The sequence below is a fragment of the Fulmarus glacialis genome, unplaced genomic scaffold (assembly GCF_000690835.1).
Source record: "Fulmarus glacialis isolate BGI_N327 unplaced genomic scaffold, ASM69083v1 scaffold34466, whole genome shotgun sequence".
NCBI lineage: Eukaryota > Metazoa > Chordata > Aves > Procellariiformes > Procellariidae > Fulmarus > Fulmarus glacialis.
The window spans coordinates 18,283-34,231 of NW_009221332.1; the positions used below are offsets into that span (position 1 = coordinate 18,283).

General features: G+C 34.3%; 1 protein-coding gene across 1 annotated transcript in view; it reads right to left on the bottom strand.

Annotated features, from left to right (window-relative positions):
* Positions 1-1,501: 1,501 nt before the first annotated feature.
* Positions 1,502-15,949, bottom strand: part of RAB28 (RAB28, member RAS oncogene family) — a 61,981-nt gene continuing 47,533 nt past the window's right edge. Inside the window, exons 5-7 of the mRNA XM_009581075.1 lie at positions 12,335-12,438; positions 9,382-9,459; positions 1,502-1,934 (exon numbers count right to left, since the gene is read on the bottom strand). Of these exons, the coding sequence (XP_009579370.1) occupies positions 1,842-1,934; positions 9,382-9,459; positions 12,335-12,438 (275 nt within the window). The 3' untranslated portion in view covers positions 1,502-1,841. The remainder of the gene's footprint in view (positions 1,935-9,381; positions 9,460-12,334; positions 12,439-15,949) is intronic.

The following is a 15,949-nucleotide window of genomic DNA, read 5'->3' on the forward strand; positions in this document are numbered from 1 at the left end:
ATGGCTCTAGCCACCGAGCTGAGCCAGGCTGTGCTCAGCTCCCCAGGGAGGGGGCAGTTCTCATGAATATTTGAACATATGGGCAGAGTTCAGGACACAAACACACCAAGAAATCTGAGGGTTCAAAAAAGCTTACCACATGCTTTGGAGGGCATAAACTTGTAAACTTATCAGCTACTTCAGAAAAACTGTTTGAACCAGAAGTTCTCATCTGGTGCTAGTGGAAGATAGTTCACCTTTCAGTTGCATTTAACGATAAGGTAAAGCTATGCAGTGGGACTTGAACTCCATGGGACAGGAGCAAGAACACAAATTGTAACCTTAGAATAAATAATTTACTGCAAATTCACACCTACCTTAGTGTAGAATAATTTCTCAATATCTCAGCTTGTTTCTTAGAATTTCCCCACATTTTAATGACAAAATATTACAACACTAAGTCATTATCGTGTAGTTATAAAACTATGTGCCAAGCTGCATGTTGAATGGTTTAAAAATGAACTTAACTTTTCAATGAACTTGGAATATACCAAAATAATAACAAATAGCACATTTTTGCCATCTGCAATCTTTTTTTTTAAACATAGTTAAAATAGTTTAACTATTTTATTAAACTATTAATAGTTTAATAGTTCCAACTATTAAGCACTTGCTTGAACAGCTTAATAGGAACACTCACTTGAAGGACGTTACCATTTTCACTTGTGATATACAAGCTTCCTTCACTCAGCCTCATTAACATTCTAAATCTCAAAATGTTTTGTTGTACTTTATAAGAAAACACATTCTAGAGTTAAAACAGGAAAAGATTTCTGGTTTGGAATCAAGTTAGCTTCATTTTTTTTTCTCTCCTTAGCTTTCTATTCAGATGTGCCAGCAGACAACTGCATATCTAAAAGAGACTGCTATAAAAGGAACAGAGGAGAAATGTGATGATCACAGAGCAGACAGCTTTTTATTTGTCGTTTACTCTGAACTAGAAAGAAAAGAGTACCAAGCCAAAAGTCATTCAGTTAGTTATTAAAAATGACTGATCCTAATTGATCTATCAACAGTTTCTAATGCATGCTGAATATATCACTCAACATTTACAGCCCAAACTGTTGACTGAGGTTCATCCATATTCATGAAGACATATGAGCATATCTACTACTGCAAGAAGTAATGCTGATGTGGTAATAAAAATACACAAAAATACTAGCATTTTTCAGAGCATCCATGGAGACAACTTGAGACTTCAGAAAAATAACTATTTTTATATTACAGCTTTATTTCAGGCACTATTTCTTACTGGATACGATTTATACATTTTGTACTATGTATATACATTAATGGAATACTTTCCAAATTATCCCTAGATAAAATATATTACGTGCTTAAAATTATTCCAGCAGTAGCTTTTCCAAGTTACATTTTGCTGAGTGTTAGTTCAGATCACAGGAGAAAAAAGAGAAAAAAAATTTAAAATGCTTTGGCAAAATACCCTTCCATGGTGATGTCTTTAAAAGTATTTTGAATGCAGGACTTCTTCATCCATTGGTATTCCAGCATCAGTCAAATAGATAGGAGGAAACATATAAACACAGTTATACCACTTTATTTAAATATAATTTAAAAGAATATAGAACTTAATTTTTCAAAGTGTGTGGTCTCATGTTTGAATTTCAGCCAGTCAAAAAACTGCCTGCTGCTTCTCAACATACAATGGTGCAACATGTTTTTGAAACCTCTAATTGCATTGTTGTAATGGTCACTGTTAAAACAAAGTTCCTGGTAATCCCAGAGCCTGTGTCAAGGTAGGAGGACCTCCAAAGGTATCAGAACAGAGAAGAATAGCATGGTCATTGAACTGCACACATTGAGCTTCTAGGAGGATTAACGGTTCTTGTCACAGGCTCTTGACTGTAGTTGACAATATCTGCCTTCACCACCCTCTGTCATAAAAGAAAACACAGTAACAATCAGAAAATATAATCTTCATGCTGGCAAAACATTCAACAGGTATTTTACTATGAAATATGAAGGGAAAAAATTAGGCAAAACAGACACTGTTTAGGGTTTTTTTCATTACCTTACAGAAAGTCTTACCAGGTGCTAATTCTCATTCTAAATACCAGTTTAACCATACTAAGCAGAAGGAAGTGCCTTGGTAGGTTTTCACAACTACAAATGGAACATGATTTTTTTGCAAAAGCAATGAATACAGTTTTACTTCCATGAAAACTATTTTTTATGGAAATAATAAAACAGTATTTGTTTACAAAGACTATGCATTCTTTAAGAATAACTGCCTAAATTGTAATTGGAAATTTTATGTAAGTTTGTCTTTCCGTCTTTACTCCAAGCACTTCACAGGAAAATATGGAGAGAATTCAAAGCAAATTTCAAATACAACCGTATTTCAAAAAAGCTTTGATAGGCAGACTAACTAAAGACTAAATTAACATAAGAACAACCTCTGCATACCATAAATATTTATTTTCTAATACAGATCCAACAGATATTACCCATTCTATTTACAAAGCACTTGATAAGACTGTTGGTCTCTCCTATATGAGGAGAAGGAAATGAGATTGCAATTTTGTGTCCATTTCCATCTGAGGCAGCTATGTAACATTTTGAATATACAGCACTGAAAGACCTTCCTAATACAGTAACACGAAGTATTTCAAGGTTTCTGTGAACTATCTGGTTATTAGAAACACCATATAATTGTACACAGAATTCCAAATTAATATGTTAATTATTACAAGTGCTTACAGATACAAAATATATTTTTCCAATAGAATTTACTGTAACAGTTGTTACTTCATGTAAAAGCAATGCAGCTTGAAAAAAAACCCCAAGTTTTCCATCAATACCTGAACTACTGCATTGAGCAGACTTTGCTCTGGCAGTTGGAAGTGTTGTGACGTTGGTTATCTTCTTCAGGATATTTCACTAGCTCTGCCCTGACAACATGCTGTTAATCATGTATCAACATAATGGATAGAGGGCAAGGAGAAGAATGTAAAAAGAAAAGAGAAAGAAAAAGAATGGAGAGATTGATCAGTAGTTGAAAAGAATGAATGAATGACATAAAAAGACTATGCAGAAGCAAAATGAAAGTGCATTTCTTTTCAGGCCTCATGCTGATACAAGAGCAACATGTCTAGCTGAAAGCGTCACTATCGGCATCAGGGCTGCTTCTCAAGCTTCTTCAAGGACATGCCCTTTCAAAGCACCAAAGTGAAATATTCATACATGCAATCAATGAAAGTGTATTAAAGCAAGAGAAGTGAGAGAATAAAAAGGAAGGCAAGTCAGTGGAAGAAAAGATGACAATGGCCTATTCCTTTAAGTCTAGGGTACTTAAGTATTACATTAGTCAGCTTCCTATCAACAAGTGCATTAGATGTACACATACATCTTTTCCATCACATAACTATCGCATTATAACTAAACATACAATCAAAAACAGTGACATAAATTAACAGCCTCACATCTAAGTGCTCCAAAGCTTTGATTTTTCTTTACTTCATATAAAAATAAAAGGTTCTCATTTTTCCCCTTAAAGATAAACAAAACTGTTGAAAGTTTTCTCACTATTAATTCAGTGTTCATCCAAAGGGGAGAAAAATTCATAGAACAATTTCAGCAAAGAAGTAACAGAGGAGGTAGGTCTGCTATGAAAGATACCCTAAATCAGTTTAATAATTTTTCCCTAAATACTTCAACTTTTATACAACATATTTTCAAGGTTAAAATGAATAGATAAATGAATAAATACTATTATTTTAAAGGAAACAATATATAAACTGGATTATATGAATATATAAACAGTATATGTTAAAGATTACCTCTGTAAATAAAACCTATATGTCAAACAAGCAACAATAATTGAATTGGCTGGTAAGGGATTTGGATTTACTAGCTGCTGATGTACTCTTCTTGAGTTTAATTGATCACATTCATATTATCTTATCTAGTGGACAACACTCATGATTTACCGGACTCCTGGCCTGATGTTATCAAGGGAAAGGTTGCCAAATCCCATGTAAGGTGGTAGTAGCAGTTTTAGCATTAAACAGTGTTATCTGACCTCACAGGACCTAGTTTCTTCATACCAATCTTTTGACTAGAGCTGAGGGGGTGGTGGTGGGGAAGTGTTGCAAAGAGTAGGCAATTAATTGTTCCTCAAAACATTGGTCTAAATCCCATCCTGTAAACACAGGCAGGTTAGTGACCTACGCTTAGGCATGTTGTAGCAAGAAACTGACTATCATAAATGACTTGGATTTTCTAAAGGAATTTCATCCAAATAAGAGTAAAAAAATACCATTGCAACATTTCTTTTATTAATTTCATCGTAATTAAAAACTTGGGCTTCTTTGTATCAGTTTCTGTGTCAGGCATATCATTGCCATGGTTCAAACCACTGTCAATAATGAGAAATAACCTTTCTTGGTGCAGGTGCTCTGAATGCCAGATCTGACTTACCTGCCAAACATTTTATTGTACAAAGCTGACACACACACCCTCGTTTGTGAACTGGCATTTAGTTAAAGAGAAAACTACACATCACTTACAAAAATGCTAGCTCTTGCCTATGCCAAGAAACAAAGCTGTACCCCATGCAGTTTTTACACTATGGTTGAAAGTAAAAAATATAGAAAGAAAAACATTTGATTAGTAAAGGAGCTATTTCCTCAAATTTCATCAGACCCCTGCGATTTAAAAGGGAGAGTATTTTGAGGACTGAAAATAAGTCAGAATCTGCAATTTTCTTACTTTGGAACCGTTTCACTTCAAAAACATGCTCTACTTTCCAGTCACGCATAAAGAGTAATCTAGTTCTTTGTTCCACCACAGTTTTGACCAAATAAAGGTTTGATTAGCAGTCATCTCAGCATGTTAACAGACAAGGTTTAGTAGCTCTAGCTGAGATAGCTTAAAAACTTACCACCCCCAAATGTCTGTCCTATTCCTCTGCTGGAGATCACTGCTGCCAAAGGAGAGCTGGTGGAATACAGCGTGTACTTGCACCTCATCCACTTCAGCACAAAGTCTGGCAGCTTCACTTAAAAACAACTTTCAGCAGCAGTTTAAGCTAAGCTGCTCAACTTCACCCTGATGTGGCCAAGGCACATGATCACCTTCCATTTTCTGATTCTGCTGTGGGAGTGATAAATTCCAGCAAAAAGGCAGTAACAAATAGCTTGGGTTGCATTAATATCTCAAACTGCTGCAGCTGTTTTCTGAAACAATGCATGGCAAGTAATTCAATTTCTAAGGCTTGTTCCTGCAGTTAACAGAAGTTTTCCTGCTAATTTGAAGGGGACCAAGAACCCCATCCACTTTTCACAAGAGCTTCTGCAGTTCTGCCAGTCATCCAAGCTCAAATGTCATGAGTCAAGCCCCACAAATTCACACAAGTTAAAATATGTGTTTGGGATTCCTATTACTTATTTCTAACCAACTGTGAGTCACTTCTAAGATCTTCCTAGTGACTGTGACAATTATAATTGATTTTAAACACAAGAAATATGATCTTCAGGCATAAAATAAAAAATGCAAGAAATAATTTTTAAAGAGTATTCTCAATATTGGACAATCAGCAATAATGAAGAAATGCATAATAAAACATAATTCACATATAGCATTTCACTGTTGGCATTTTACACAAACTCAGTATTTCATCTTATACTTTGTTACCACCTAGATTGAATGAAGACATCTGATGTCCTCTGACAAACATATTCAAGTAACAACCTTCTCATTTTTCAAAATGAGGAAACCTCACATTACACAAAATACGGAAAATTCAAAGATACAATCCAGCGTGTAAATAGTGCACATTTGTAAAAACTAAAATGTATTTTACTCTTTGTTTAAAAATTAAACCTAAGTCAACACTTGCATACTTACTGATTTAAGGATGAGCCCCACTTACTATTTTACACTATTGTATACTAAAAATACTATTGTATCTTTTTATTTGTTTCTTTATAGCATTTATCTAGCATCCATCTATTTACCTATCTACCTATCTACTTTTATAGTCCAATAGCTAGAGTATTAAATGCCTAAAAACTTTAAGGAACACATTCACATAACTGTTCCACAATTTCAGGAAGCCCTGTGCCCATTTTACCAATGGGGAAAAAACAAACAAACAAAAAACCAAACCAAAACACAAAAAAAAACCACAAAACAAAACAAAACAAAACAAACCACCAAAACAGAACACCCAAAAAAAACCACCACCACACTAATGAACTGTATATGGCATGCAAAAAGTCTGTGGTAAACCAGAAACCTAGCAATGGCAACATCATCTAACACCACCTCCTTCCAGCCAAGAGACCAGCTCCATGCTTTTGGGAAACAGCATCAACACATTACTTCAATTAATCTTTTCCACTGCAGACTAATAAATTTCTCTCAAAAAATGTCCTTCTATTCATCTCCCTGAGAATAGGAAGGTTGAAGTTTTCCTTATGACTTCACCTTTCCTATCTTAAGAAGTGACCAAGTTATTTGGTTCCACACAACAATGAACCTTAAGATACAGCTAACAGACAGACGCTCCAATACAATTCCCACCGGTTTCTCACTGACTTAAATTTGGACAGCCCACTCAAAATAGCACTCTGAAAGGAAGCAAACATTTTACTGGTAACAAAGAACTATTGCTTGTTCAGCACAGATTGAAACTACGCTTGATTAGCAGAACCTTGCAAAGTCAGGCAGCTGCTTTCCAGCTCTCACTCTTTAGCTACGTGCACAGTGTAGCACCACATAGTGACTTCTGCTATATTGCGATACCTGAACAGTGACAACAAAGTTTCTTTTCTGTCCAACTCCATTTACCAGCTTTGCTTCTACTTTTGTTGTTGGTTTTTTGTTGTTGTTCTCAGTTTTTCAGGGTTTTTTTTACCTTTTTTTTAATCATTATAGCTTGGATTCACATGAACAGTAATGTGTGGGCCACAGTGAGTATTTAATTTATGCATATTAATTATTTATAGGCTATTGCTACTGCAATTTGCGTAATACCAACTTTGTCTAATCCACATATTGCATACTCCAATCATCTGCTCAACAAAATTAAAAACTGAAATTACAGTACTAAGGTAGGAAGAAGCCTACTTAAAGCCGATACCAATTTGACACAGAAAGCTATGTACTCTTGAGTCAGGGCTATATAGAGGTTCTTACTTTAATAACAACCTAAAAATAGACACTTTCTTTAGAAAGCCACAATTTTCTGTATAATCCCATTTCTCATATTCTCTTTTTAATTTAAGGTATTTGCATACCTATCTACAAGCTTAGACCTGAGTTACCAAAACACACCACCACACAGCACAGAGAGGTCTAAGACTGATGTTACAGTGCTAGCTAAACAACTAAAGAAAAATTAAAGAACTCTTTCGGTGCTGAATTATTTATATGCAAATAATCATAGAACTCAGAACAACAGATGGATGGTGCCTTAGTAGTAAAAGATCATTGAAAAGACAATATTTCTCTATAAATTACAGCTTTTCGAAGCTCCTTAAGCTTTGCTTGTTAGCTTGTTTGCTTACAGGTAAGCACTGTAAGTATATTTTACCATTTTACTGTTTACAATACAGTTTTCTAGTTAACCACTTCAACACAGATTGTAAACACTGCTGTGGCAAAACACTCAGAAATTACATATTTATTGTATATTTCAAAAAGCAGGAGACCAAGCTGTACATAAGAAATGTTTTGCCTTTCTTTTAAATAAACTTGTTGACTTATTTTGTGGTACTTGTTTAATGTTGGTAGTAACTAGCAGTTCCAGGATATTACACCACTAGAACAGCTACATTTTGGTTCAGTAAGTAAATTTAATATAAACGTACTGTAATCTCAAATGTCATTATATAGTAAGGGTTGTCTCAGTAGTATAATCTTTGTTTTCGGCGTTTCTGAAACTGGATTTGTATAAAATCTTTTTGGTTTAAACCTATGCACACAGCCTTCCTGGAAGGAAAATTATTTTTAGAAGCAGGAACTACGAAGAAGGAGGTGGTAAGGGAAAAGGGGTTATATTAGAAAACCTCTTGCTTGATTGCTTATTTGAACAATTTTTGATCTCCTAACTTTCACTGATAAAAAAATAAGTGACTTCCAACTCTGGAAAATGCAATTTAGCAAGTGCTTACATTTTAATTAACATAGTTATAGTTCAAATTTTTAAAAACAGTGAAAACATCTTTTCCCCACTAATTCATAAGGTCATAAAACAATGTTCTCATTAGAGCTATTTTGCATACATCAATTACTGAACAGCATGAACTGCAACAAAGCTCTGCTACAGTTCAGAGCAAGACATGCAGCAGGGTTTTGCCATGCGTTCACAGTGAAATCACTATATTCACATCCCTAACTCACTGCTAACCAATATAAGAGAACCTTCTTAATGACCTTCCCACTTATTGCTGGGAAACATTCTCCTCTCTCTCAGCCCTTTTTTACTGCAGAGGAAATGGCAGAAAATCCCCAAGATAACACTCATAATGTAAAGAACAAAACACAAAATGAAGGGCAGAAACTATGCAGCTCCTTTAAGGGGGAGCCATAATAGCTACCCAAACGCATGATTCCACAGGTCTGCCTGCTGTTGAGAATGGGTATGCTGAACCAGAACGGGATTCATTTCTCATCTGCACATCAGCATAAAATGGGAAATAGTGACTACAAAGTCAATATTCCTTCCCTGAGGCAGACAGTCACTAGTGAGGAAAGTATTCTTGTCCTGTATTATACAGGCACACAATGAAAACTAAAACCTGAGATTAACCAAACACAGATTTGACACAGTTAATTCCTGAATCTGTGACTGACAAATAATATTTTTTCCTGTATGACTACAATGAAGATTGATTTAGAACATTTCCACTCACAGAAGCTTATGCCTTCTACCACTTAAATTTGTAGTGTTCTAAAATTAAATTTGTTTTTAAATATGTAAAGAATTAAAAAAGAATTCAATTATCATAAAAACTGTATCTGACATCAATGTACAGTAATTAATGTATATATAAGAGAGTCTTCCATGATACCTGTATATGCATACATATAGAGGTTTTAATTTCCTAAACAATTTTAAGTACTATTTTTAAACAAACAGCTCTCAAACTGAAGTTTTTTCCTTATTTTTTGAACATATATTTTCTTGTTTCAGCAAGTTTATCATGATGGATAAATAAAGAATTATTATATTTTTAAAAAGCTGTTGTGAAAGTAAATAATTGTCTTCAGAACAACAGATGCAGCTTGCTTTAAAGGACAGTTATTAATTTGCAATGAGATTATTTTTTCAATGCTAAATAAAATACTAAGAACCATGTATTTGTGGAAAATCACCTGTGATTGTTCCAATTCTGCTTTGTTTAATTTGATGCCAAGTATGTCAGCAGCAATTCTCTGAAAACACAGGAAGACCTATGGAAAAAAATTAAATTGCATTTAAATGATTAAAAGCAGACATCCTTGAGGTTCTTTCAAATATATCAAACCATTCTTGAACTGTAAACAACGAGATCTACAAAATTATGACCTGTGCAAAACAGATCTGAAAATAACCTCATCTGGTACGTTCAATTTTGTTTAAAAATTGGAGAAAATAACTCAACAATGGTACAAGGAATGAACAGTATGCTGGATTGTTAAGCAACACTTCTACTCTGCCTCCAGAGACCCAAGTTTAAACAAGCTTTTACACAACCCACCTCTCAAATACTACTCTCAGTGCTATAAAATATGAATAAGGGTATTCACTAATGTTTAGCACAAAAATATATTACCAGTGTATTGTGCAATAGAACTGTAGGTTTCTGAAATGGAGAACAACAGAACTGTGCATCAACATCACCAAAATCTCTACTGCACACGTTTAAAAAACATTAGCAATGATACATTTGTTCCAAAGAGTCTTGCAAAACATTATGAGTGCTATACTGAACAAAAGTTATCTAGGAAAAAGCAAGATGGTGTACAGCACGCACCAGCCTAGCAGAGTTAGACTTTGGACCTGGTTTGACAGATAACATGGGGTGGCAATGCTACCTTAAATACCTTTACTTCATCTCAATCCTGTCCACCAATCTTACTATTTAGGCAGCTGCATTTTAAATGGGATTAAACAACACAACAGATGTTAAAGAGGAGCAGCATAAGCCTGCACTGCTGCTGAACACTGTATTGTCAAGCTACACATTATATTTTATCTACATGGTTATTTGACTGAGCTCACAATCTAAACTACTAACAAACATTGCTTTTCATCATGCAGCTGCCACCCCCAAAAGGTAAGGCCTATGTAAGTGCTTTTAGTAATTTTCAATGAAAATTAAAAAAAATACCATTTACACAATCTCTTCTTACACCTGACACGGAAACTAGTAATGAATTAGTGGCACAACCAACAAGCCACAGTAGCTTCCAAAATAATTTCTCTTTCTCTAACTACTTGGTCTAGTGCTGGTCTATTCTACTAGCATCCACACAGCAAAAAAGGAAATCCTGAACAGGCTTACCTTTTCCAGAGACCTACTTTAACCCACACCAGGCTCTCAGGTACACTGAGCTAGATCACCTGCCATGAGGATGCTTTGTGCACAAAACATCAGGCACGAGTTCAGTGCTTTAGTTATGCAATTTGATGGACAGTACGACAGTTGGCTATACTAAATCTTTCATGAGAGTTTTTCTCCCCTGAGACTTCTGGGCTTTTCTATGTACATAAAATTATCTTTTGCAAACAAGTCTGTTGGAAAGATCTGAGGTAAACAAAACAAATCACTTCATTTATCTTAACTGAGTATTTAAGACTCCTCTAGTCTATATCCACAGTAGCAATAGATGGCCTCTTCTTAAATCACTGTCTAAGGTAAACACCCTGTCTTTCCTGCAGAACTACCCAAATACATTTTCAAATGTATTTCAAATACATATCCAAACAGATTTTCAAAGGCCAGAGTGCGGTAACAGTGAAAGAGTTAATTCAAATCTATATTGAAACTAAAAATGAACTACTGTAAACTATACCTCATACCTTCTTTTGTTAGTAGATATTTAAACCAGAGATTTCTGGTTAATGCTTTCTAGGTAGGTTCAGATTTACTTTTGTTTTTAAACAGTAAGTTAAAAAAAAGTACAATCACTACATATAGTGTGATGCTGCTGTAATTCATAATTCATGAATCAATTAAAAAGATGTAATAAAGATTCCGTCATAATTTGTAATGTTAAATATATCAACCTTATAAAAAGAACTGCTTTTTCTTCCTATTACCAAATCCCACAAAAAGGTTGTCTCCTTGAGAAAGGAATACATTTTATCAGATGCACACTTCATTGACTGAAGTATTACAAAACTTTTGTTGTGTTTCTAGCATAAAAAGCTTGAATTTTCACACTTTAAACAAAAAATTATGCCAAAGATTTAACACAAACTATAAGGAGAATCAGGATTCACTGCATTTGTAACAGCAGTATTGTAAGACTTTACAGAATAACTATTATAGAATTAGGCAGTCCAATGTTGAAGTTTCATCAAAGATCTTAAACAAGTGATTCCCTTTGTGTTACAGAATTATACTTCCATATAACTGAACATGGTCTTACCGTTCAATCACATAAAAATAAAGTAAATTATATTGTCATAAATAGGAGATAGATACAGGACTGCTTTATGGGAATGACAAAGTCATTAGGCACGTGACAGTAATCAAGCAAAACAATACAGTGTGATTTAATTTGACTGATACAGTCAACTGACAAAGAACCTTTTCTTCCACAGGCTTCCAACTAAAACAAATAACCCAGTTAGCTCAGAGTCAAAAGATTGTTCAAAAATGTGCTCTGCAAAGCATTACAAATACCAGAATGTTCAAATTTCAATGGACCTGCAGAGGGAGTGTCTCTCATGGCACGAGACCCATATTAAAAACTGTGTCACAACAGGGTCTTGTGACATTATCAACTGTTGAAAGTTTCTATATTGATGGTCTATATATGGGACTCCACCTGGATTGAAGGAATACATTTAACTACAGGCTGACAGTAAACAGAGATCCAGCTGGTCTCAGTTCTTACGCTGATGTGTAAGCTAGATCATTTCCGTATTAAAATCTATACCGCAAACTGCAAATCAGATGAGAAGCCACTGTAATTAATAAAGAACATATACACTTATACAAAGATACGTGAAGTATAATGAAACTGCTACATCATATCCCAGAATAATGGCTTTCTTAAAAAAAAAAAAAAACAACAAAACACAAACATCTACAAGGATTTTACTTTTCTTACTTACAGAATCTCCTGTCTTGGCCGACACGAAATGGCTACTGAAATTGTTTTCCTGACAAAATCGTTGGTGTTTGTCAACTTTCACTGTGCGCATATGCTCCAAGTCAACTAAAAACAAGTTGAAAAAAGGAAAAATTAGTACAATGGAGCCCATTTAGTTACCTGTCTTAGAAATTATTCATTGGAAACACGTCAGATGTAATCTTTTCCTTTACAGATATATGCAAATAGAAATTTGTTTCTTTTTATAATCATTTGCCAAAATAAAAATAACTAATTACGTCAGATTAATTTTATTTGCAAAACTAAAATGAAACCACAATTAAAATTATATGGTCAAATGCAACAAATTCATATCTGAAATAAAGGACAAATTTATTTCTGGATACACACAAGAAATTTGTAACAACTTTACTGCTAACCACATACAAAAACCTGAGATAGAACTAAATTTTGCACATTCTGTTTGCAAGCATGATGCATATTGGAGATTCCAGTGTAATCTAAAGACTTTTACAAAATAGAGTTCACCAAGCACATCTGAATCTACATATTTTTTCTAAGTAAAAAATGTAAATGAGTTATAAAGAATTTTATTGCAGAACATGGCAGAGCAAAAATATTCACTATAATAAAAAATGAACTGAGTAAAAACATTGATGCTTAGTTACTTGTATATTAAGTTTTCAATTCCACAAAGGTATGGTTCAGAAAATTAAAAACAGTAAAATGCATATTTCAAGAGTCACATGCATTTTCATTTTTATCATTTTACAACCATTGGAAGCAGAGCAAAGCTTTCAAATGGTACTTTATGTTGAAAAGCACTGGTTGCTTCCAAAACAACATGGAACTCAAGTCTTGCACAGGTTTTATTGTGTACATTCCAGTTTCTCCAAATCTGATCCTAAGGTAACTGGAAACTATATTGAACAGTTTCTCTTTTTATTGCATTACAGTTCCTATAAGGGTGTTGACTCAATGCCGTCAAATTATAAGGCAAATATATTCAGAAGGATTTAAGGACAACCAGGCTCTTTGAGTCAATACAGGAAAAAAAAACTTAAACTGATTTCCTGAGGAAGGGACCCAACTGACTTGTAAAAACTTGTAAATTTGCAAATCTAGTAAGCCTGCATAATAGTGTCATTTGATTATCAGCTGAAAAAATGCTCTCCTGCTACATAAAAGGCTTTATTTTAAAATGATATTGGAGGTCTTTAATTTGTAGGCTCTAGAGATTTTCTCTTGGAGATTTTTAGTCTAACGGGGGATTCCTACACCCCATTTATACTGCTTACCTTGGTTAATGTGGAGTTTTTGCCACATATTACTGTTCCTTGCACATCAGTAAAGCCTTGTTTGTAAGAACAGGCCTAAAATCATCCAGTTACCACAGGCATTAATTTGTGAAGGACTAAAATACTAAGCTATTAACACTAATGTTTGTAGTACAGTTTTTCATAATACTAAACGTAGAATATATAGTTTCATAAAAAATAGGAAGAACAAATACATTTACTAAGATAAAACCCAAAGTCGGTAACAATTTTGTTAAAAACTCATGCAGTCTACATAACAGCTACTTCACTTTTTTCTCTGAAAAATAACTACCAGAAGAGAGCCTCTGTTGAAACACTTTTAAGAATAAAATACCGCATACTGCCTAAACCGTATCATTATTAACTCTTATTTTTACTCTTCACATATTAGCTTTAAGTGCAGCTTGGAAAACACAACAGTGAGATTACTCTTTTGGGAAAAATAAATACATATTTTCTTTATTTTTATTTGACAAGCTCTTAAAGGAACCTTAACCCCACCTCCAAATTTCACGCACTGTATTTCTTCGACTATACCCAAAAACCTACACACGATTACAATAAAAATAAATAAATAGATAGATAGATAGATAGCATTTACACTATCCCTCTAAAATACTATGACATGCTTATGTAAGTCCATAAAGACAAGCTCACAAGTTACAATCTCTCTCAAACTCTCCTTCCCAGGAAGGAAAGAATAAGGAGTGAAGAACACAATAGCACGCTGAAAGGTTGATGAATTTTCAGGAAGAAAATGCTGCTGTCATATTGGAAAACATGTCCTCAGATGCCTCCTATTTTCTATTTGAAAAAACATCAAGAATAATATATGGTCAGTGGAGCATATACTTCACCACAGTAGAGAAATTAAAAGCACACAAGATCCTAGAATCTAACAGACTGGAAGTGAAAATCAAGGTGAAATTATGTTTCTGAATTTTGTGTAATTCTCAGTCCCTCTCCCACTTACAAGTATTTCACCTTGTGCCTTCTGAATTATGGGCAGTCTGCTGTGAACTGTACGGTTACTGTTATGCTAGATAACTGCCAGGTAACTGTCCATGCGCACACTCTCAGCCCACAGTAAATGCAAGGCAATTCACGTTACATTAGCTCTCAATGAAAGAGGGCACAGTTTTAGTACAAGAAAAGGGTTTTAAGCGTTAATAAATATTTAACTATAAAAAGCTGCAGTTTGCAGTCAATGAAAGAAGACTATGCTAACTCAAATTACTTTGCATTGCCACAGGCTAAGGGCACAATCATAGACAGTTACTGAAGATCAGCTAAAATACAGTGAACAGTTACCCTCCAGTCCTTTTTTTTGAACATCTGACACTGGTCAGCTCGACAGGCAGAATTCTTAGCACACCAGGAGATAAGTCTTGTCTAGATTTTATTTAGACATCACAGCAAAAAGACTTTAAGGAGGGATTTGGAGGAGAAAAATTATTTTCTAAAAAGATGTTTATAAGGAATGCAGGAACTTTACAGAAAGAAAACTAACAGCTGGCCAATGTGTGCTGGTTTGATGAACCAATTAACAGAAGGAATAGATATCTTGGGATGAAGGATGATACTAGAATGCACTTAAGCCATGAAAAGTTTAAAGGCAAAGACAAATAAGGTTTGGATAGAAAGAAAGAGAAATCAGATACATAAATACAGTTTGATTTTACAAAGCAGGAAAATGATCTTGCAGAATATTCTAAATGACTAGATAACATTGCATTGGCCAAGAAAAAGGAATTACTGAAATTAAGATGCAAAGTAAGAACTTTTTAACTGTGGTAATGGTTATAATAGGCCATATCTAACAAAGGTCTCAAAGAAAGAATCTGCAAGATTTGGACACACATCAAACACAAACATTTAGAGAAAGGCCCAAAGCAAAGTTTATGTGCCAGATAGTACAGTCAACCTCCTCATCTGAAGCGAATGACAAAGACAACAGCAGGGGAAAATTAATAGGTCCATTTTTACCAAGCAGAATTTAAATTGATGGCTAGAACTTCACAATGGGATGTCTAAAGGAGACACAAGGATTTTAGTTTGAAAAGTGAAAAGAGATTTAACTATTTGCAAACAGTGAATCTCTAAAGCACACAAACGTTACAAACCAGTACTTTGGATTAAGTGCTTGGATACAAACTCTGCTATCTACATTAATAAATTATGTTTTCTAATCATGAAAAGCTAAAGCAAGCCCAAGATGCGCAAATTTTACAGAATGCAGTGAAAGCATTTCTTTGATCTATCATTTCTAAAATTCTAAAGGTCTTAAAAATGGGACC